At 37.8% G+C, this 21,036-nt stretch overlaps 3 protein-coding genes across 5 annotated transcripts in view; 2 read left to right on the top strand and 1 right to left on the bottom strand.

Moving 5' to 3' along the window:
* The window catches only part of ppp3cb (protein phosphatase 3, catalytic subunit, beta isozyme), a 43,604-nt gene extending 41,594 nt beyond the window's left edge, over positions 1-2,010 (bottom strand). Inside the window, exon 1 of one of the 2 annotated variants that reach the window (XM_065275258.2) lies at positions 1,424-2,010. In XM_065275258.2, coding sequence (XP_065131330.1) covers positions 1,424-1,481 — 58 coding nt within the window. In that variant the 5' untranslated portion in view covers positions 1,482-2,010. Of the gene's footprint in view, positions 1-922; positions 1,080-1,423 lie in introns of those variants that run through there. The other variant, XM_065275260.2, reaches the window with a different exon arrangement.
* A 2,962-nt stretch (positions 2,011-4,972) lies between these two features.
* On the top strand, positions 4,973-11,918 carry ube2d2 (ubiquitin-conjugating enzyme E2D 2 (UBC4/5 homolog, yeast)). Its single transcript, XM_065275257.2, has 7 exons — positions 4,973-5,242; positions 6,480-6,543; positions 7,752-7,783; positions 7,955-8,032; positions 8,255-8,360; positions 9,488-9,581; positions 10,848-11,918. The coding sequence occupies exons 1-7, from the start codon at positions 5,219-5,221 to the stop codon at positions 10,891-10,893; spliced, it is 444 nt and encodes a 147-aa protein (XP_065131329.1). The 5' UTR covers positions 4,973-5,218; the 3' UTR covers positions 10,894-11,918.
* A 906-nt stretch (positions 11,919-12,824) lies between these two features.
* Positions 12,825-19,854, top strand: LOC135762223 (CDGSH iron-sulfur domain-containing protein 1). 2 transcript variants are annotated; one of them, XM_065275256.2, is made up of 3 exons: positions 12,825-12,988; positions 16,871-17,043; positions 18,348-19,854. In XM_065275256.2, the coding sequence occupies exons 1-3, from the start codon at positions 12,916-12,918 to the stop codon at positions 18,435-18,437; spliced, it is 336 nt and encodes a 111-aa protein (XP_065131328.1). In that variant the 5' UTR covers positions 12,825-12,915; the 3' UTR covers positions 18,438-19,854. The 2 variants fall into 2 exon arrangements, with proteins under 2 accessions (XP_065131328.1, XP_065131327.1); XM_065275255.2 differs by having other exon boundaries at positions 16,841-17,043.
* The last annotated feature ends 1,182 nt before the right edge of the window (positions 19,855-21,036 follow it).

Raw genomic sequence — 21,036 nt, 5'->3', positions numbered from 1 at the left:
AATACATAACTGTGACACACATGCCATAGTATGATGATTATTTAATGCAGAATGGCATATGTTGCTAAATAATTACTCCAGTTTTTAGGGATGATCCCTTAGATGCCAGAAAACAGATCTCACTCTCCACTCTCTCTGTCCAATGTACACCCATGGTCAACCAAAATCCTACTTCAAAACTCTATTGTCTACTATAATCCAAACACAATTCCAGTGTTCCTCACAGTGTTCATTTCCTGTCTACAGCCAAGCTGAACTCCAATTAACCACCCACACCATACATCCTCATACACATCAAATAAACCGCATCCCTACAGTATCATCTGCCCAATAATATGGCAGCAACATACATCATCAACACCAGAAGCCTGTTTTGATGATATGTATACTCTAGCTTAAACTAGGACTTTAAAATAAAGTCAAATAAATTTTAAATAAAGTCAAAAAATTCACATGACGGGTATGTTTACTGCTTGCATCGTTGTATTTATGCGTCATCACATATACATAGAAAGCAATGCAGATGCAATGCAAAGAATTTTGTATTTAGCCATCGTATCGAGCCTGTGCATCCTTGTTTACAATGCCTCCTCTCTAGCAACGAATCGATAAACTGCTTTAGAATGACACGCTAAAATATCCTCATAGGCCATATAAAGGATGCCCGTGTCCGTATATAAACGAGCATCGCAGCGCATTTTGCCTCATCGACAAGGGCGCACTCGTGTAAGGTCTGAGAGCATTGTACATTTCACATCATTAGACGCCAAATCGATACAGTAACTCACGAGATCATCTCGTTATCCGAGCTATGGTAGCTACCCAACAAGAGCGCGCGCACTGACACTGAGTAAAAGATGCGTACGGCCGTGCGCAAAAATGCATGCAATAATGCATAAATGCAATGCTAAAATCACACTACCTTTAAGTCGTCCTTTCGCTGTCATCCTTAAATTGCCAAAAATATTTCATTGGAACGGGATGTTAATCTCTCTCTTGCTCTCCTCCCTCTGTTAATAACCTGGCACTGTATAACAGTTCATGCATCCGCCAGCAGGCGCGCGCAGCCTCCGATGCGCTCTAGAGCTGTGCCTCGCCTGCATCAGCAACACTGGGCATATAGGAAGCCTTTACTAGGTTGCCAACCTCATTACTGGGTTTTTTTGGGGGGGAAGTGCAAACATATTCTGTGATCTTTCATAAATCCTTGATGCAAAACTTTTGACGTCTCTCCTTCCCTCCCCCCCAAAAATCTACATTTACTAGAAACTGTGTAGGCACATAGCATGTCATCAAAACAATATGAGCCATTATAATAGAAACAGATCTATCATTAATCATGCAGAAACGCACATAACTGTCGAGTCTCTCATTCACGGATACGCTGAGTGCCCTTTAACGCAAAAAAACGCAGTACACTTACATTTGATTACGCGGTCTGCGGGGTTTAAACCCATGATGTCTACGTTGGACATCTTCATGGGTTGCTGTAGATAACGGGAAAGTGCGCCTACTCCTAACGGGTGAGTGTATGGTCGTCGGTAGTGGACGGATTCGCCGGCTGCAGAAGCAGCATCACTTGGTGCGTCTCTCCTTCGTCCACCGTCGGTCAGGGGGTGAAGATGTGTCGCAGCAGATCCGGGGAAACGGTGATGGTGGGGATGCTGGACTCTGCCTGTTGCCGTGAGGGGGCGGATGGATAGAGAGATGGATTGATGGAACGACAGGAGGGGGGCTGGGAGACTTCTGCACGGTTCAGGGTATCCTCAGCGCGTTGCAGCACCACCCCGACATGGCGAAGGCAGGAACTCCCACGCGCTGGCTTCCAGGGACTGCCTCATACCGCCATCACGCGGAGGCTGATTCGGGGTTTCCCTGCATGCGCACGAGATAAGAAAGCGAGCGCGCACTCAGGCCTTGTTGCTGCTCTACGTCAGTCTGTTTTAACGCAAAACGCATAAATTATTGTCTCTGTAAATGCACTTGTGTTATGGTATTTGAGTTATCCTAGATCTATCTATCTATCTATCTATCTATCTATCTATCTATCTATCTATTGTTATGTATTCTTGTCTGTATTCCTATGTTTTTGCTCTTAATTGCTTTAAAAATAACATTGCATGTTTTAACACCGTGTTGTTCCACTTAATCCCTTATCATCATAAACTCCTAATCTGTATTATTTTGGATTAAATTGTATAAACATTCAACCATTTTTAACAATGAATGTGATTGCATGAATGGAGAGGGCACCGGCCTGTGTTTGCCAGATTAAGATATCATAATAAAACGAGGTATTTTGGGAATACAGGCCGATATTTGATCTTTTTGGATTTGTGTAATCAGGATTATGTGGGGATCAGACAAAAGCATTCCTATAAATATTTTTTAATAATTGTTTGAACAATCAAATATTACAAATCCGAGCAACCACAAAATAACTAAAAAGTTATAATGTATCACATTGATTTTAACTAGAATTAAATTATTTGATGGCCAGGATAATTTGTCAGATACAGAACTCAGGTCAAATATGAATTTTAGTTGTACAAAAGCTAAAAAAAATAAGTATACATCAAAACAAAAAATATATAAATAAATAAATATGTCTAAATATTAATCGCATATTATTAATCGCTCCTTATCTTGAAATTCATATTATCCCGTCCGTGAACGATAATCCCGTATTGTACCGCGATAAAATATTATAAGTATTCCTCCGCACTAGTGACACTTCCTCTAACCGGGGTATTTATGTTATTACGTTTACTGTAAAATGTTAGTAACCGTACTGTACTCCAAATGCGAATACGACTCGTATGAGTAACACATACAATAAATAAACAATAAATACATTTCAGTAATTTATATAGTGTTCTAGTTCTATCCGTCCTATGCTTGAGATGAGCATCAGGCATCGGCGTTTTCTGCTCGAAATGCAGTAGCAGTTTTAACATAAAGTGGCATGGCATCTTACGCACAGAAGCCACTGGCACGTGCCACTATGTTTAGTGGCACTTCCGGGTTCCATTGGCTCGTACCAGTGGCTCGTCGAGTGGCACTTCCGGTGTCCAGTGGCTCATGCCACTTTTTAGTGGCTCGTCGAGTGGCACTTCCGATGTCCAGTGGCTCATACCACTCCGTTTGGTTGCTCGTACACTGACACATTTCAGTAAAACTTAGGTCTGTTTGATTGAGGCATGTGGCACTGATAGTCACTGATCGATCATTACAGATTCGAGCGTAACTTACGCGTGCTGCTGCTATGTTCATTTAATTGTGACACAATGATTTTGTGTGTCCTTTTAGACTCTGATGTTTCAGGTAACCGAATGCGTAAATTGAGTCGAGAGCTATCATCTTGACGCTCGTTCATAAAGGAATTGTATGATCACAATATTTAAAATGGAAATGCATAATATTATGAGTGTTTTCATTTAATAAAGCACAGTATTTGTCTGAGCCATGGTCGTGTGAACATTGTGCCTTTTCTTAATATTTATTCAGTTTTTGTAAATCTTTTTTTTTTTTTTTTGCCTAATTTAGGTGAGTCTACTACCCTTTAAATGAAAGACGAGATCGAAGAAAAAAAACTGACCCCTTCTTAAAGCATACTGTAGGCAACATTTAGATCCATTGAAATGCATAAAATAAAGGAAAAACTGTGTTTGATTTAATCATTTGTAAAGTGTTTTGCTAAGTGTTTTGTAAATCTGTTTTGTTTTGAAATAATCCAACAATTTATTTAAAATAATTACTCTCTCATAAATGTTGTGAAATAATAATTTGTTCAAACCCTTATTTCTTATAGACAACAATCTATATAGACTATATAAAATTTAATTTTGAAGGGCACGTGACGTATCTGCACTGTCAACACCGTGTAAATATCAAGTTGTAAAAAAATAAAATAAATATCAAGTTGTAAAATATGTAATAGGACATTGTTTTTTTAAACATAAACATGGTTAGACTGACACCTACTGTTTTGGCGTGCATGTGTGTAAATGCGGTACTTGCAGAAAAAAATATTATAATATCCTGCGAGATTCTTATAAATGACACTTTTTATTAAATACAACACATTGGCACTGGTTACAAATAAAAACATGCCACTCACAGACTACATTTTCACAAATAATGCAATTAGAAAATTTATATTAAAAACTAACAGTATTATGAAATATAGCTCAGGCATGTTGTGCTTTATTAAATATATAAAATATTTGCCTTCCCATTTTAAATATTTACATTTTTAATACTTAAATTGTGAATTATGATCATTATGAATATCGATGCATTTCACGCATTCGGTTACCTGAAACACCAGACAGTCAAAAAGGACACACAAAATCATTGTGTCACAATTAAATGAACATAGCAGCAGCACGCGTAAGTTACTCTCGGATCTGTAATGATCGATCGGTGAATATCAGTGCCACATGCCTCAATCCAACAGACCTAAGTTTTACTGACATGTGTCAGTAGACAACCCACAAACGGAATGGTATGAGCCACTGGACATCGGAAGTGCCACTCGACGAGCCACCACTAAACAGTGACATGAGCCACTGGACACCGGAAGTGCCACTCGACGAGCCACTAAACGGAGTGGCATGAGCCACTGGACACCGGAAGTGCCACTCGACGAGCCACTGGTACGAGCCAATTGAAACCGGAAGTGCCACAAAACACAGTGGCATGTGCCACTGGCTTCTGTGCGTAAGATGCCATGCCACTTAATGTTAAAACCCCTTCTCTCGAAATGGAAGCTTTTAACCACAGGATTCATTTTGGCTCAATAAGCGTTGAAGTATTCGAGCGCGAGCCGCCATTTTGGCCCCACTATTGCATCAGTTTCTCTGTTCTCTATAGCGTCATCGAGCAACTGGCGTCGGCGCGCAATCGGTCCCCGGCGACTGCGTCCATTGGCGGAGGGATCTGATTAGAGCAGCGCAGTGTGCGTGATGCGGTAGCTGCTCGCCGCCGTCGCTGCTGCAGGAGGAAGGATCGAACCGCTACCAGCACCACCTTTCAGTTTCGCCTTCAAATTACACCAACCGGCTCCGTCATACACGCAAAGCCGACTAAACTATCACCCCAAGGCGTCTCTTATCACGACTCCCGAGGGGTTGGTCGATATAAAATTGAAGAAACACCGTTTTAATCGAATATAAAACGGGTTTTGCGTCTTTTTGACAGCACTTACAGCACAACAATGGCTCTCAAAAGAATCCACAAGGTAAGGAGAAGGAAGTCAAGGGTGCCAGGGCCCAATTCCCACCGAAAACATACCATCCTAACTTACTTTCGCATAGAAGTCGATTAAAGGAATGTTATCAAGACGTGAAATATGTGTTAGCCCTGCCGGTGGTACGATGACAAGTGTAGTAAAGTGCCCGGTTCGATGGTTCGGCCCGGGCTAGCGGTTAGCATGGTAGCTAAGCGACTCATCGTCGAGATGTGTGTGTCTGATATTAAAATATACTCGCTGTCTGTTGTTTATAACTGTACGAAGTTTTCTTCAGTTAAAACAAACAGTCATTTTGTGATTGAGATGCGTTAGAAATTGCTCACTGGAGGATTAACGTTAGCTCATGATAACGTGTTAGCATGCTAACACCTGCTAACCGCTTGTGCTAAAGGCCCGTTTCTAAACCCTGAACAGAAATCGTGTATATCATTCGCAGTTTAACTCACGGACGGTGTTTTAGTACTGTTATTCGTAATAGATTTGTATTACTTAATAATATAATAATTTATAAATACTTCGTTTTAGGTGTGAACTCTAGTAACGGGTCGTTAGCTACGAGCTAGCTCTGCCGCTCGGGGAGAGGCATCTGGCCCATCAGGTGTCTTTGCTTTGATGTATTTAGCCATTTTTATGTTATATGGGCATCTATTTTGTATATAATTTTAGACAACGTGTCCTGCTCGATTATAAACTATATGTGAATCGACATGTCATGTGTTAAAACCAAGAACTAAAACGTATGTGGTCAAAAGTAGCTCCTGACGCAAATTGGCCATATATAAAAACTTAAGAACGTGATCTAGTGCGTTCATATACACATTGAAACTTTTTGGGGGGCTTTTTGCTATTTCAACGGTTTAAGATCAAGCAGTGTTTCATTAGAACATAGTAACCCGGTAAAAAACGCAGTTGCATAACCTGTGATCACCTCTCATATCATTACAGCATCAACTCGACTGTTACGTCCGATATGATATTACTTTTCGCTTATACTTGAGTTACACTTGCATTGCAGTTGGTCGGTGTGTTTTACTTTAATTTGGTCAAACGTTTAGAAATTCAGAGTTTAGGTTTCGGTGTCGGTTTCATTTCGGCGCTACGTTGTGGTCACGGTTGCTCACTCAGACAAGCGCGCGCCGCAGGTGTGAAGGCATGTCACACAGGTGATGCTTAGTTTTTCCTGCTTGCTTTTTTACATTTGACAAATTGGTTCTGTCCTTTACAGGAGCTGCATGATTTGGGCCGTGACCCACCTGCTCAGTGTTCAGCGGGCCCAGTAGGGGATGACAGTAAGTAACTAATTTTAAACAGACATATTATAAGACACTGGAATTTTAAGGATACTTATTGGTACCTTTTTTGTGTCGTTTTAATTTCAAAGTTGCTTTTTAGGAATATGAATTTGCTAAATGCTATTCACTCCAAAATGCAGACTGCAAGTACATGTAGTTTCTTTTTCCAGGACAGAGATTAGCTTAAACCAGAACTAGACCTTAGTTAAATTAGGAAATATAACTAGTTTTAACAAACATGCCTTACTAAAAACATTACTTGTGTGCATTTTGAGGCAAAACAAAGAGTACTGATGTATTTTAAGATTTCAGTGCAAGTTGATTTCAGTTTGGACAGCTCTTAAAACATTTTTTTTAGTCTAGGACTAGTCTAATCCCTGTCTGGGAAACTGCCCCATAATTTCTATAGCATTGTGTAAAGTAAAAGTTTTAACATCTGGACCTTTCTCAGACAGGTTTAATAGGATGCCAATTTATGGGCAGTTTCCTGGCCTAATCCTAGTCCTGGACTAAAATGCATGTTCCTGACATATCAGTGTCATTGTTGTCTTAAGATGCACACCAGTATTGTTTTGTCTAAGTTGTGTTTTTTAAAAAAACATTAAATGTCCTAAATTAACATCCTGGCTTAACCTAAACCCTGTTTGGGAAACCGCCGCTTGGTGTACCACAACAAACCAGATTCTGTGTAAGATACCTTTAGATGTAGTGTGGTCTCAAAAAACAAAACATCATCTTGATTCAAATGCTAAATTTAATCCCATCAGCTGTTGTTATGAGCTCTTTATGGTGTCCGAACATCAAACCAGCCTCAATCATATTCTACCATAAGTGTTATTTGCCTGTCTTAACTGTGTTTTCTATAGTGCGCATTAATATTTAGTATGAGGTTTTGTCACAGGAAGAGTGAATACATGAACCGATTGGCCAGATAGCAGTATATAGCATCCTTCAAAGTCTTTATAACATCCTGACTCATATGTAGAAGACTACCTGACCCACTTGGAGCCGCAGGGACTTGACTGGAATATGAAAACATAATTGTACCCAAATTTGCTTCATCATCTTTTATACTGTAATCCTCAGTTGGCACTTGAGCTTGCAAATTCATGTCTTTTATTTGGTACACTTTTATATACAGTTATGGTCATGTAAACAGGCATTGACTCTCACAGTGATGCTTCTGTGTGTTCCTTATGTTTCAGTGTTTCACTGGCAGGCCACAATAATGGGACCTGTAAGTATTTTTTTGGTATTTTCTTGGTTTAATGTCTTGATAGAGATCAAGGTTATGCATAAATAATTTCATGTCGATATTGACTAATATGGTAGACAAAGTTCACATTACTTTGGTTCTTGATTTGTTTTGAGCCATGGGTTATAAAAGATCAAATGTTTTACTCTTCAGAATGACAGTCCTTACCAGGGTGGAGTGTTTTTCTTGACCATACACTTTCCCACAGATTACCCCTTCAAACCGCCAAAGGTGAGTAATGTCCACACCTGGTTCTCATGTGCTATTAAATATTTGTCAGGACATCAGAAAATATCTTTATAGTTAACATTAAACACATGAAGGATCCATGTCATGCATGTTTTAGAATGTGAATCATCTTTTTTTACTTCTCAAATGTGTTTGCAAAAGTTGTTTCCTGTCCAACTTGGTATCATTGTTTTTTCTTTGTGCATTTATTTATCGTCTTTTAAGGTTGCATTTACCACAAGAATCTATCACCCAAATATCAACAGCAATGGCAGCATCTGTTTGGATATTCTGAGGTCACAATGGTCACCGGCACTCACCATCTCCAAAGGTATATTTCAGCCTGGTTTTCTTAATCCAGCAATTAATTAGGATACATTTCCTTGTCCAAGTTATGTTACCCTGGTCTATATAATGTTTCATAAGAGATCATAGATTTCCATTAGGGCTGCGCAGTAGTCACAATTGTTTAATTTTGTGTTAAAAATTTTTTTAATGGGGTTTCAAAGGGCAGAGTGAAATTGCTGTAACATTTCACCTTTCAATTAATGTTCATTGCCTCACTTTTAAGTTCCTTTGGGTAAAAGCATCTTCTGAATGAACAAATGCAACTGTTATTAAAACTTTATTCGGTAACGATCTTGTCACTTGACGAGATATGTAGTGCGACGTAACCATTTTCCTAAAATAGAGCTATGCTATGTTTTTCCTTATATCGTGCAAGCCTACTTCCCATGCTGCTTTACATTTATGCATTTTGGAGGTACTTTCATCCAAGCAAGTGCATTAAAAGATGTGCATTACTACACATTATACTATACATGCATGTTTATTAGGAAGTGCACCCTGAGGATCTGCTTTACATATAGTTTAATATTCAGAAGTCTGACAAAATAAAATAATCAGAATGGGGTTAAGATTAATTCAAAGCTGTCTGATGGCATTGTTTAGACTGCTGAGATTTTTTTTTTAGCTATTGAAATATTGGCTTTTACTCCTGAGCAGTGTTTTATTTTTTTCTAATAGATAAGAATTATATATGAGCTAATATTTTCCCAATATTAAACTGATTTATGAGTTACATGTAGGATATTAACTTCAAAATCTGAAATAGTTTCCAAAATGAGCACAAAAGACCAAACCTGTCACTTTTTTCTGTGAAAGTAAGATTTTAGAATTTACTGCGTTCTTTCAATGCAGATGCATGCAGATTTAGACAAATTTTGTGTATTTGCTGTTGCTTGCTTCATTTGTTTTTCTAACAAACATTGTTTTTTATGTTCATTTAAACCTTCGTTTGGATTTCATGGATAAAGTGTGTAATTTTTTACAAACAAACATAATTGCATAAATAATAGTTTTGTTCTGTTCAAATTAAAATTTTGATGATTGTGTTAAGGTGCAGGATATCTCTCTCATTGTTTTTTTGTTTCTAACATTTTGTCTGTTGCCCTTCAGTTCTCTTGTCCATCTGCTCCCTGCTGTGTGACCCTAATCCGGATGACCCCTTAGTACCAGAGATCGCCCGCATTTACAAGACTGACAGGGAAAAGTAAGTGTCCTATAGCGCACTAGAGGAGTACAGCACACTGCATTTACAAGGTCGACGTGTTTGTCTGAACGCTTTCTCCCTATAGGCTTTATCGCACATTAGTATGTATATTATTGCTTCATTTCCTATTTGGACATGCATCTCATTCTCTCCGCCATATGAACGATAAATTTTATTGATTGACAAGATAAAATCCCTGTTTTGGGATTCGTTTATTTTAACTGCAGCTAAACTTTGGAGTTGTAGATGGCATGACAGTAATGTAGGGAACAGATATGTTTGAGTTTAGCACCGTGTGAGATCTGTCATATGAAAAAAGTTACTTGGCATTGTGCTGTCGCTTACATTATTACTTTACATTACGTAAACACCTTAATCAATAAGATTGAGGTCGATCGGATGCAAATTTCAATTATATTGAAAGAGGTGGTGTAGTCCGATCTGTGATCAGATCAGCAGAAGAAAAGTATGCATGAATTCGTAGTATTTTCTCAATCTGAACGAAAAATGCTTTGTGCACTCTAGTCACAGAAACATGCAATAGCAAGGCAATGGCAACACGCATTATTAAGGAAATGGGGTCACGCGCTGTACATTCTGCAGTGTTCCTGTCTTTCATTACATTACATAAAGCAATAAAATAGCTTTGTCTTACAAAGAGTTTTTTTTTTGTCTATATCTGAAAACTTTTAAGAGCAACTTTCTCCTACTCAATTTTGACTTTGTACATATATCCAGAGATAAAGATTGAACTCAAAGAGAGATGTTGTTTACTGCATTGCCAAGCATTCTACTTCAGATTTGGGCTACTTTTAAACTTGATCAGCAAGTTTATTTTTTCTGCTAGGCTGGGCTAGTATTGAATTTTCATTTGGATGGTTTTGATACGCGAATCTGGCAACCCTGGCTGTGTGCTTACGCAGACTTTTAGTTCGGATTCTATAGAATGTACATGTAAATGAAATTTTTTATCAGATTGAAATGTTTAGGGTGCATGTTAACAGTATTGTCATAACCTGCAATCGGATTAATTCAGTCGGAGTGACACAATTTTGTGCATGTAAACATAGCCACTGTCCTAATAATTAGATCTAAGTTCCTAAGGCTGTCTTAAAATGTACTTGAAAACCAGTTCTGGGTTATCGAGTCAATCAAAAGTGAAAATGTTTTGAGAATGTAAACATTTGATTGACAGGTCAAAACGAGCATGGTTTAGTTTTAGTGTTCTGCATTCTTGAATTTTGACAATTTTTTTTCTTTTCGCAGGTACAACAGAATAGCTCGGGAATGGACACAAAAGTATGCAATGTAGTTTTGGAGTAAGAATCATGGTGGGAGAAATGAACCTCTCCATCTTAAGGTTAGGGGAGATTTGAAAGTTTAAAAGATAAAAAAAGCTAAAGAAAAAACAGATCTTGTTGGTTTCCATTGGAGTGCTTTCTTTAAGCCACGCCTCCCCTCATCAGAGCACCTCTCCCTACTCTTATCCCCCCTCGGCAGCCATGGTGTACATACTCCAAACTTCAGCCCCTCGTCCCCCAAATTCAATTCTCTGCTCCACGTCTCCTGCTTTACCTTCTTCGTTGCTATAACGACGTATCTGCTGCTTAGGATCAGTCCGTATGAATTTTGCTGTTGAAAATGTTTATGGCTCTAAAAGCATTCCTTGATTTAAGAACTGGGATGGGAGGACTGTTATTTTTTTTCCCTCCGTGCATTTGTCGTAGTCTGGAAAAGAGGGATGTGTTCTTTACAGTTTACTTTTTTATTTTAGTTTCCTGGGCTTCCAACTGTACGATTGGATCAGGAAATAATTTTTTGTTTTGTTTTTTTGCTGAGAAGGGAGGGGTATGCTGGCAATCTTTTTGTATAAAATCTGTAAGGAATTCTTTTAAAATCATAGCATATAATTCAAGGAAAATGGACCTCCTGTCCTCTTTTCTGGAGTATTCTTAAGGACTTGAAAACTATGAATTTATCATTGCAAAGACTGTCTCTGCCCCTATTCTTAGCAATGACCAACTCCACCATTCACCATTACGGAGCGTTTCGGACCAGTTATTTAAAGCAGTCTCAATAACATGCGTCTTGTTTTGTTTGTTTTTTTCTCTCCAAACCACCCTTGTAACCCCTAAGTTGAGTTTTTTTATTTCTTTGTCCTGCTCTTGTTAAATTAGATGCTAACATGGTTCAGCCAGACTCGATTGGGTCCATGGGTGAGAGGACACAAACTCCTCACAGACAAACTTCTGTATATTTAATTTCCTGACAGGCTCGTGTGCCGCGAGCTTTGTGTGTTGATTAAAACTGTGTAATAAAATGATTACTAAAGTCTCACTTTGTGTCTACACTGCTTTGTCATAAGGCTGATATGGACATACATCCCATACTTCTAGTCCCAAAGACTTTGAAAGCTTTTTTTGTAAGAAGAATAGTCTTTGAAGGCTGTTAATACAAACACTATCCACGACATGTAGAAAATAAACCAGGATTAATATATATATATATATATATATATATTACCCACACACACAAATAGTCTTGCAATTTGAGAAAGAAAATTCTCACGTGAAGTCAAATTTTGAATGCAGTTTGCATTGTAAAAGTAGATTATGTCTTTTAGCTTGAGTTGATTTAAAGGGATAGTTCACCCAAAAATATTCTCACATTGTTACAAACCTGTGTACATTTCTTTGTTCTGATGAATACAAAGGAACATATTTTGAGCAATGTTTGTAACCAAACCGTCATAAGCCCCATTCACTTCCATAGTATTCTTTTTTCTTAGTGTGGAAGTCAATGGGGTCTCAGACTGGTCCTCAAAATATCTTCATGTACACAAGCTTAAAGAAATGTATACAGGTTTGTAACATGAGAGTATTTTTGGGGGGCTGACTATCCCTTTAATAGACTAATAAACTATATAGTTATTTAATTACAAATAATTCTTTAATTTTAAATATTTTTAATATTACGTTTGCTGTACTTTGGTCCAACATACAATGAATTTTTGTATGATGCAAGCAGTTTTAAGCTTTTTAAATGATTCCAGTCAGTTTAATATACTGCATTATAATTAAAATTTTTATCATATTGTGTTTATTTCACAAAACCCCTTACCACAAAACAGCCACTTCAACTTGAAAATCAAGCTTTGGGCCTCGTGTTTACACAAAACAGGACCGGTTGGTTACGCTCTCCAGCCATTGGCCAGCTCCTCGGTGACGTCACCGCGCATATGTTTCCGCAGTGTGACGCAGACGCGCTCAACGACCGTTCAACGCTGATCATTTGTCTTTCAGTGCCCTTAAACTTGAAGTTGTAGTCAGTTATCATGTCATCTCACGTTCCAGGATTTTCTGCTTTGACTAAACCGGGTTTAATACCGGGTTTCAGGCTTTCTAAAGGTAAATAATACTTTATGTTTTATCCCAAAGCCAGTGACCAGCGACTCATGGACTGTCATGCATGTATACACCAACGTTATATATCACATTTACAAGCAGTCATACAAGTTAGACATTGTTGAGTCAAAAATGTTGTATTGCACTGCAATTTTAACATGCATGTAGTACAAATAAGTGGCGTTATGTAATGCAGTCACGCGTTAGTGGGTCATAGGTTTGCATGTCATACATAATCGCTTCAACTTTTGTTTTGGACCAAACCTTTCGGTCAGTGCAGTTTTGTCACCTGCTGAAACGTTACTTAGATTAAATCTCTACAGCATCTGTACTTGGGTAAATTATGAAATTGACATAATATAATGTTTTCATAACAGTGACATAATTGTTTTTAAAACACGTGGCTGAGCCAAGCGCTCTGTAAACAAACGTGAATCTTTTTCACAACGAATTACAGGAACTTATGTTACTCTGTTCAAATTACCGTCGGCATAATGTAACCATGTTTTTAAATCGAGTAACTTTCAGAGTTTTGAGTGGCGTCTTGGGTCACGTGACGCATACATAATATTTAAGGAATAGCGCCCTATAATGAATCTATACTGCATGTGCATTTGCTTTATATGTAATGTGTATCATTGCACAAGTGTTATTCATTTAATAACTTTGGGTTGTGGAAAGCACTTGCTAATTACCTGATATCAAGTTACAAAGTCATATGTTATCTAAAGGTGGTCCAAAGGGCAATAATAGTAAATAATGTTTACAGCCCATTGTTTTGTAAAACTGTTAAAGTATGACTTATTAATATGTGCATGCAGTTAAGTTTATGTTATCATGTTATTATTATGTCAATTTACTCGATTTGGCAGAGGTTTAAACATGGAAATTGTATTAAAGGGGACATTTCACAAGACTTTTTTTAAGATGTAAAGAAATCTTTGGTGTTCCCAGAGTACATGTGAAGTTTTAGCTCAAAATACCATATAGATCATTTATTATGCAGGGTTTCCCGCAGCACTTTTCAGTTCGGGCGGCCCACCTAAGCTGGGATACCCTACCACCTTAACTAGGTCATCCAAAAAAAAATTCGCTGCAAAAAAGGCTGTCAAGTGCATCTCGGAGAACAGCGTGGACGCGCTTCACACCGCGAGCGGGCACGAGCCACATGGCCGAAATGAGAGAAAGACATGGTCCGTCACTGTCTGGAGGATAACTAGCCTGTTGATAAAACATTTAATTAATTAATAATCTAGTATGTGTTCATTTTCTGTCATAGTTTCTTCAAAATTGAGTTTAATTTGGGTGTTTTAAATAAAAATATTTTCATCATGACGCGTATTTAATTGCCACGCCCCCGGCCCGACCACCGGCACAACCCTACCACCTTAACTAAAACATTTTCTGCGGGAAACCCTGTTATGGCTTGTTAAAATTGCCACTTTGTAGGTGTGAGCAAAAATTGTCATTTTGGGTGTCCTTTTAAATGCAAATGAGCTGATCTCTGCACTAAATGTCAGTGCCGTGGTTGGGTAGTGCAGATTAGGGGGCGGTATTATTTCCTTCTGACATCACAAGGGGAACAAAATTTCAATGACCTATTTTTTACATGCTTGCAGAGAATGGTTTAATCGTGATGAATCTATAGACCGTTTCAGCAGTAACAACATAAACAAGCGGCTTTCGCGATCCGCACGTAACTTCCGGTAAACTCCGCTAAGAATAAATAACAACAAAGTTCTTTAAACGTAGTTTATTTATATAACAAGCAAAAAAACAACACATAGATTACCTAGGAAACCAAAACATGGTTTTTTTTCGACGAGGCATTTGTTCAAGAGATCAGTTTAGCAACTAGTCAGACCATTAAAAAAAACGAAACCGGAAGTAAGGTTCGGATCCAGACGTGTATCACGTGCGTCCGATGAAACCGTCAGAATAAAAGTTTTTGTTTACATCATATGTGTGTGAACTGTGTATAATAACTTTGTATATAAATGCACACACATGCATTTGGATATTTAAGAAATGTTTATATATATTTGGATATTTACGTATACTTTATATTATATATAAATATAAATACTTAATATATAAAAACATTTTTTTTAAATTATACATGAATATTTATATATACATAATTATTATACACAGTTCACAAACACATATATGATGTAAACAAAAACTTTTATTCTGTCATAGATTAATCATGATTAATTGTTATGCATCCCTGTGGTTTTACCAAAACAAAGTTATCTAGGTTGTTTGAAGCACTGAGGGGACCCAATTATATCTATTAAACATGGAAAAAGTCAGATTTTCATTATATGTCCCCTTTAAAGCTGTTGTCTTGTTCTGCTTTCAAAATGTATATCCCCAAGAACTATTTAGGGATTAAAAAGTAATGTTTATGGGAAAAGAAAGCAGTATTTGGACTATTTAAAGTATTATTTGTGACATATAAGATGCATATCTTTTACCTCTGCTATTTATTTAAGATGTATTATGACATTCTCTATAAACAGTTAAATAGAAAAAGTGGCAAAAAATTGCAGATCATGTCTATAGACGGATGTACAATTATGCAGCTTGTTGTTATACAGCTATGTGGCTGTGTATAATGCCAAGTAATGGTTACCATTTTAATAAACAACAGGGTACTAAAGTCCTCTCGTGGATATTTTTACATTTTTGATTGAAATGTCCTGGCAGGTTAATATAAGGTTAGAGCAAGACCAACGTAACGTTTCATCTATGTGTCACTTAGTCACAAATCGAGATGGCTGAAGTTGTTGAAACATCATGTATGTTTATACATTAATACATTTACTTATCTGAGACGTCTTGTTATTTTAAACACTCAACTTTCCTTAAAATAGATATTAAGTAAAAGATACTGTTTTATTATAACCTACGGTTATTTAGGTGAAGAAAATATGCATGTTTTAAGGGGGTTCATATTTTATTATTTTATTTAAGTTTATTTGTATAGGGACAGATATAATAAACATAGACAAACTGAAAAGACAGTCATCCAATGCATGCGATGCGTCATAGTGCTTGTAGCTTAAGCTAATTTCCAACACTTGTCCCTAGAAAGGCTTTTTAAGCTATAATAATAACAAAACAATCAAGAATAATTTAAAGGGAAAATGAAAAGTAAAACATTTTAATTAAACATGATTACAATTATACTTAAATATGCTTTTTCAACTTCAGTTACATTCATTCATTTCGCAAACACATTAATCCAAAGCAACTTACAAGGTATACATGTTGTCAGTATGTGTGTTCCCTGGGTTCGAACCCATGACTTTTCACACTACTAACGCAATGCTGCACCAAAGAGCTGCACAGGAGATGATGTTTGAGCATAAAATAGATCTGCAGAGTTACAAAGTTTTTCCTGGGTTTGTGACATCATAAACCCCCTCCAATCAAATGACCCCCACCCCTTGGGAATATGCAAAAAAAGCGGCAAGGCCTTGTTTAAGATGCTTTAAAAAGATGTTAAAGAAGAGCAGTTGCTTTAGGAGAGTATTGTTACCATGTCGAAGACAGGTTGTTTGTTTTGCCCTGATTCTTAAGCACTTTGTCTTGTTTTTTGTTGACATAGATTTAGCTGCGCCCGTTGTATGATAAGAGAGAGGAAACAATTATGTAAAATATATGAAAATTAACATGTTTTTTGAACAAGCAACCATGAATAAATTATTTATGTACACTCCCAAAACAAAATCACGATTTCCAAAAAGGGCATAATATGACGCCTTTAATAATTTAAAAGGGATAGTCGTAGCATGCGAGCCGCTACCCCTGTCAAAAACAAGCGCCTCCTGATGTGTGCGTTTGCAGATCGGCTGATCACCATCGTTCCTGTTGCAGTGGCCGCAGCTGTGAGTACCTACCTGGTGACGCGCTACTTCAGCGGGCAGAGCGGTACAAAAAGCAGAGTCAACCAGACGATCAACAAAGACAGCCCTAAAGTAGTGCACAGCTTCGACATCGAAGACATCGGCAACAAGGTCGCCTACTGCCGATGCTGGAGGTCCAAGAAGGTGAGCGAAAGCATTGCATTAAGATGTTTCTTGATTAATTATGTGGTTGAATGAATATTAATGGAATGGGGTAATTATTCGCTAGTCTTAGTGTGCATAAAAGTTTGAGAAAGTGTCTTATCCACACTGTCAGACAAAATGGTCTCTATGTCACTGGGGAGGTTCCCTTTAAAAAGGTCCTAAAATGTACTATTTAGGTACACATGTGTAGGGGTGAGCGGGGCACAAACTAACGCGGGGTTAATTGTAACACGGCCAATTTACATTATTTCTACAGGACCAAGCAATCTGTGCTTTTGGTTTTTTCTCTTACTGTCAAAAGATGATAAACTGTGAATTTGTGAAAAGTTTTGATATGTTTTGGTTAATATATGGAACAAAGAGTGTTTTGGGGACATGAAAGTAAATTTCTTCATCTTATGTTGTTTCGAATTCTGAGTTGGGTGTGTAATGTGTGGAATTGAATTGAATTGAATAATGTCCACAAGGGGAGCCAAATTTCAATAAGCAATTTTTTTCAAATGCAGAGAATAGTTTACCAAAACTAAGTTCCTGGTTTGATCTTTTTCACATTTTCTAGGTTGATAGAAGCACAGGGGACCCAATTATAGCACTTAAACTAGGGTGACCATACGTGCCATTCTTCCCGGACGCATCCCGTCCAGGATTTTGTGTTCGTCTTCCGGAAGTCGTATTTGTCGACCGCATACGTCATAGAGGATTATTATTATTATTATTATTACAGAAAAGCAACCGTTACATTTTAAGGTAAGAATGAAACTACGATTGTATATCTTATGTTTTTAACTGAATGGCGTATGCGGTCAACAAATACGACTTCCGGAAGACGCACCAAAATCCTGGACGGGATGTGGCCGGGAAGAATGGCACATATGGTCACCCTACTTAAACATAAGTCAGATTTTCATGATACTTCCCCTTTAAAGGGAACGGCCCAGTGACAAATAGGGACCATTTTTTGGCATTTTCCTGTGCAACCGATTCACTCCCATTTTGTTTGGATGAAAAGATCACTTCAAAGGAATAGTTTCTCCTTAAAATTATGAATCTGTTAACACTTTGTCATTTCAAACCCATGTGACCTTTTTTCAAATGTGAAACAGAAACAGTGTTTTGTTTACATTTTCACTGGCTTGTAATGAAAGTGAATAAGGAGAGATGTTTTTGACCTCCTAAGGGGGAATGAAAGGATCTTAGTATTTGTCTTGCGCTTTTATCTAATGTTTGATACGTAGTTTGAGTCTGCTTGTTATTTATATGCATTTGTATTTACCCCTGGACAGTTTCCCTACTGTGACGGTGCACACGCCAAACATAACGAGGAAACGGGTGATAATGTCGGACCACTGATCATTAAGAAGAGAAATGCTTAAATCTGGAGAAGTCCGCCCAAGAAATGCAACTGAGAGTGTTTGTGTGTGCCAGTGATGCAGAGTAACCGAAAATGAATTAAAGGATTAGTCCATTTTCTTAAAAAAAAATCCAGATATTTACTCACCACCATGTCATCCAAAATTTTGATGTCTTTCTTTGTTCAGTCGAGAAGAAATTGTGTTTTTTGAGGAAAACATTTCAGGATTTTTCTCATTTTAATGGACTTTAATGGACCCCAACACTTAACAGTTTCAGTGCAGTTTAAAATTGCAGTTTCAAAGGATTTTAAATGATCTCAAAAAAGGCATAAGGGTCTTATCTAGTAAAACGATTGTCATTTTTGGCAAAAATAAATAAATAAAAAATATGCACTTTTAAGTTCTCTTCTTCCTCCGGCTGTGTGCAAGCCAGCGCGACCTCACGTAATTGCGTAATGACGTAGTTCACATGTTACATATATGAAATGCACATTTGTGGACCATTTTAAACAATAAACTGACACAAAGACATTAATAAGTATCATTCAACATACAACAACGTCAGAACGGTCCTCTTTCTCCACACTTGTAAACACTGGGGCGTAGTTTCGATATGTCATCCGTGACCTGTTGACGTGATGACGTATTGCATGAGGTCCCACTGGCACGTCACAGGACCGGAAGAAGACAAGAAGTTGTGGTTTAAAAGTGCATATTTTTTATTTTTCTTGCCAAAAATGACAATCGTTTCGCTAGATAAGACCCTTATGCCTCGTTTGAGATCATTTAGAGTCCTTTGAAACTGCTATTTTAAGTATTGGGGTCCATTTAAGTCCATTAAAATGAGAAAAATCCTGGAATGTTTTCCTCAAGAAACATCTCGACTGAAAAGAGAATGACATCAACATTTTGGATGACATGGTGGTGAGTAAATTATCTGGATTTTTTTTTAAGAAAATTGACTAATCCTTTAAATTTGATAGCCTTACAAAAAAAGGTTAATCCAAGTATACTGTAAATCCAGTCGTACAAATGTTTTTTACAAATTGAAAAACCTTGCTGTAATTCTCTTAAAACATACAGATGTTCATTTCCCTCCTTCAGACCGAGGACTTCTGCAAACATACATAGATGTACTGTATTTCCTGTAACTGTGCTGAGGTTTCATGCCTGGTTGCGTTATCTGCCTCAACACGACACATACTGTAAAACCCTTTAAATCGACACTAATGTGACTTTGAGTTTTAGGGGCTGGGACAGAGCTAAAAGCGCACAATGTGTTATTAAAATGTCTGTGTTTGTGTAAGTATTAGTGGTCTTTGTTGTAAAACTAAATGCTTTCTTTTTCAAATGTGCCATTTGCATACATTTTCTATCATGGTGTTGAATTATCATTTGCCAAATGTATAAATAAATAAATGCAATTTGAAATTGGTCATCCCTGTGCTGTTTTGTCAAATGTGCATGTTTTGATTATCAGTGGTTAAGTGTTTGGAGGAGTAAACGGTCTGCAATCTCTACCCACAGGATGTGGGAGATAATGTGTTGTACTTCCTGTACTGCAAAACACAGGAAATTACAGAGATCTTCCTGCTGCAGTTTCTCCCACATCCACCAGATAGAGCTGCTGTACCGGTTCAGATACCTTTCAATAGTGTCATTTCACAAGCCAAGCATTGCTATTGCTCATACTTAGGATGAATTAAACAATAAGTATTAAACTTTGATTTCTGAGAAATCTGAGCAATCAGATGTATGGATAAAAAATGACTTTGGCTTACATCAAAGGGACACAAGACATAACACAGAATATTGCAGGGGTGGGACTCTTTCAATTTGGGCCAGTGAGTAACCACTTAATAAAACCCTATGGAACGCCCTAGCAACTGCACAGCGAGCGGTACTAATAAAAGAAACCATAGGTGAGAGATAGCAACCTACTGGCCGTAACAAAACAGTGACAGTATGTCATGTATACAGACTGTCAATTATATGGGGAGGCATGAACATCTCAGTCAAGTTGACAATGTGCAACTCAAAACCTGGGGTACAAGCTTATGAAGGAGAGATGGAAAACCGAGAGAAGCTCTCAGGGGGACGAGTCGGCTGTATTTCTGCGTTTGAGAAGCAGGCCGACAGCATTCCTCAGCGCCTAAGAAAACCGGACGTTTCCTCCATCTCTTTCTTTTTTTCTCTCTCGGTCTCTGTGCCTTCGTCTTTCAAGTGGGTTTTATCCTCTCCTGTGGAGCGGGTCATGTGTCTGGCTGCCAGAGAGAGCCATGTGACATTAATCCAGCGTCCTTTCCCCACCCCCTTCCCACTCAATCCCCCCAACAGACAAACAGACCTATAGATAAGAAAGGGGGATATCAAAGTTATCTGGGAATTATGTAGCCATGCGGAAAGGGTACTGTTTATTCATTTTTAGTCACCTTTTGGATATTTAATTAGTTTTAGGGTCAGGAACCTAAAGCCATAGCAGATCAGACCAGTGAACAGTGTAGCAAAAGACATGTGGCCTATTTGGAGATGAGATGTGTTGTAACATAGCACTGATGTGTGTCTGTGTTTTTACTGGGGGGAGATACTACAGGAATGTCCTTCAGGGTGTATTGACGGT

The sequence above is a fragment of the Paramisgurnus dabryanus genome, chromosome 16, assembly GCF_030506205.2.
Source record: "Paramisgurnus dabryanus chromosome 16, PD_genome_1.1, whole genome shotgun sequence".
In the NCBI taxonomy this organism is placed as follows: Eukaryota; Metazoa; Chordata; class Actinopteri; order Cypriniformes; family Cobitidae; genus Paramisgurnus; species Paramisgurnus dabryanus.
The sequence above is the reverse complement of the archived record's forward strand: the minus strand, read 5'-3'. Positions and strand labels throughout refer to the sequence as shown.

Bases quoted from the DNA above. Each gene is read 5' to 3' on its own strand.
- ube2d2 (XM_065275257.2), top strand. From the start codon at position 5,219: ATGGCTCTCAAAAGAATCCACAAG. The intron at 5,243-6,479 runs GTAAGGAGAAGG...TGTCCTTTACAG, and splicing joins CTCTCAAAAGAATCCACAAG to GAGCTGCATGATTTGGGCCG. The intron at 9,582-10,847 runs GTAAGTGTCCTA...TTCTTTTCGCAG, and splicing joins TACAAGACTGACAGGGAAAA to GTACAACAGAATAGCTCGGG.
- LOC135762223 (XM_065275255.2), top strand. From the start codon at position 12,916: ATGTCATCTCACGTTCCAGGATTTTCTGCTTTGACTAAACCGGGTTTA. The intron at 12,989-16,840 runs GTAAATAATACT...GTGCGTTTGCAG, and splicing joins GGGTTTCAGGCTTTCTAAAG to ATCGGCTGATCACCATCGTT. The intron at 17,044-18,347 runs GTGAGCGAAAGC...ACCCCTGGACAG, and splicing joins GATGCTGGAGGTCCAAGAAG to TTTCCCTACTGTGACGGTGC.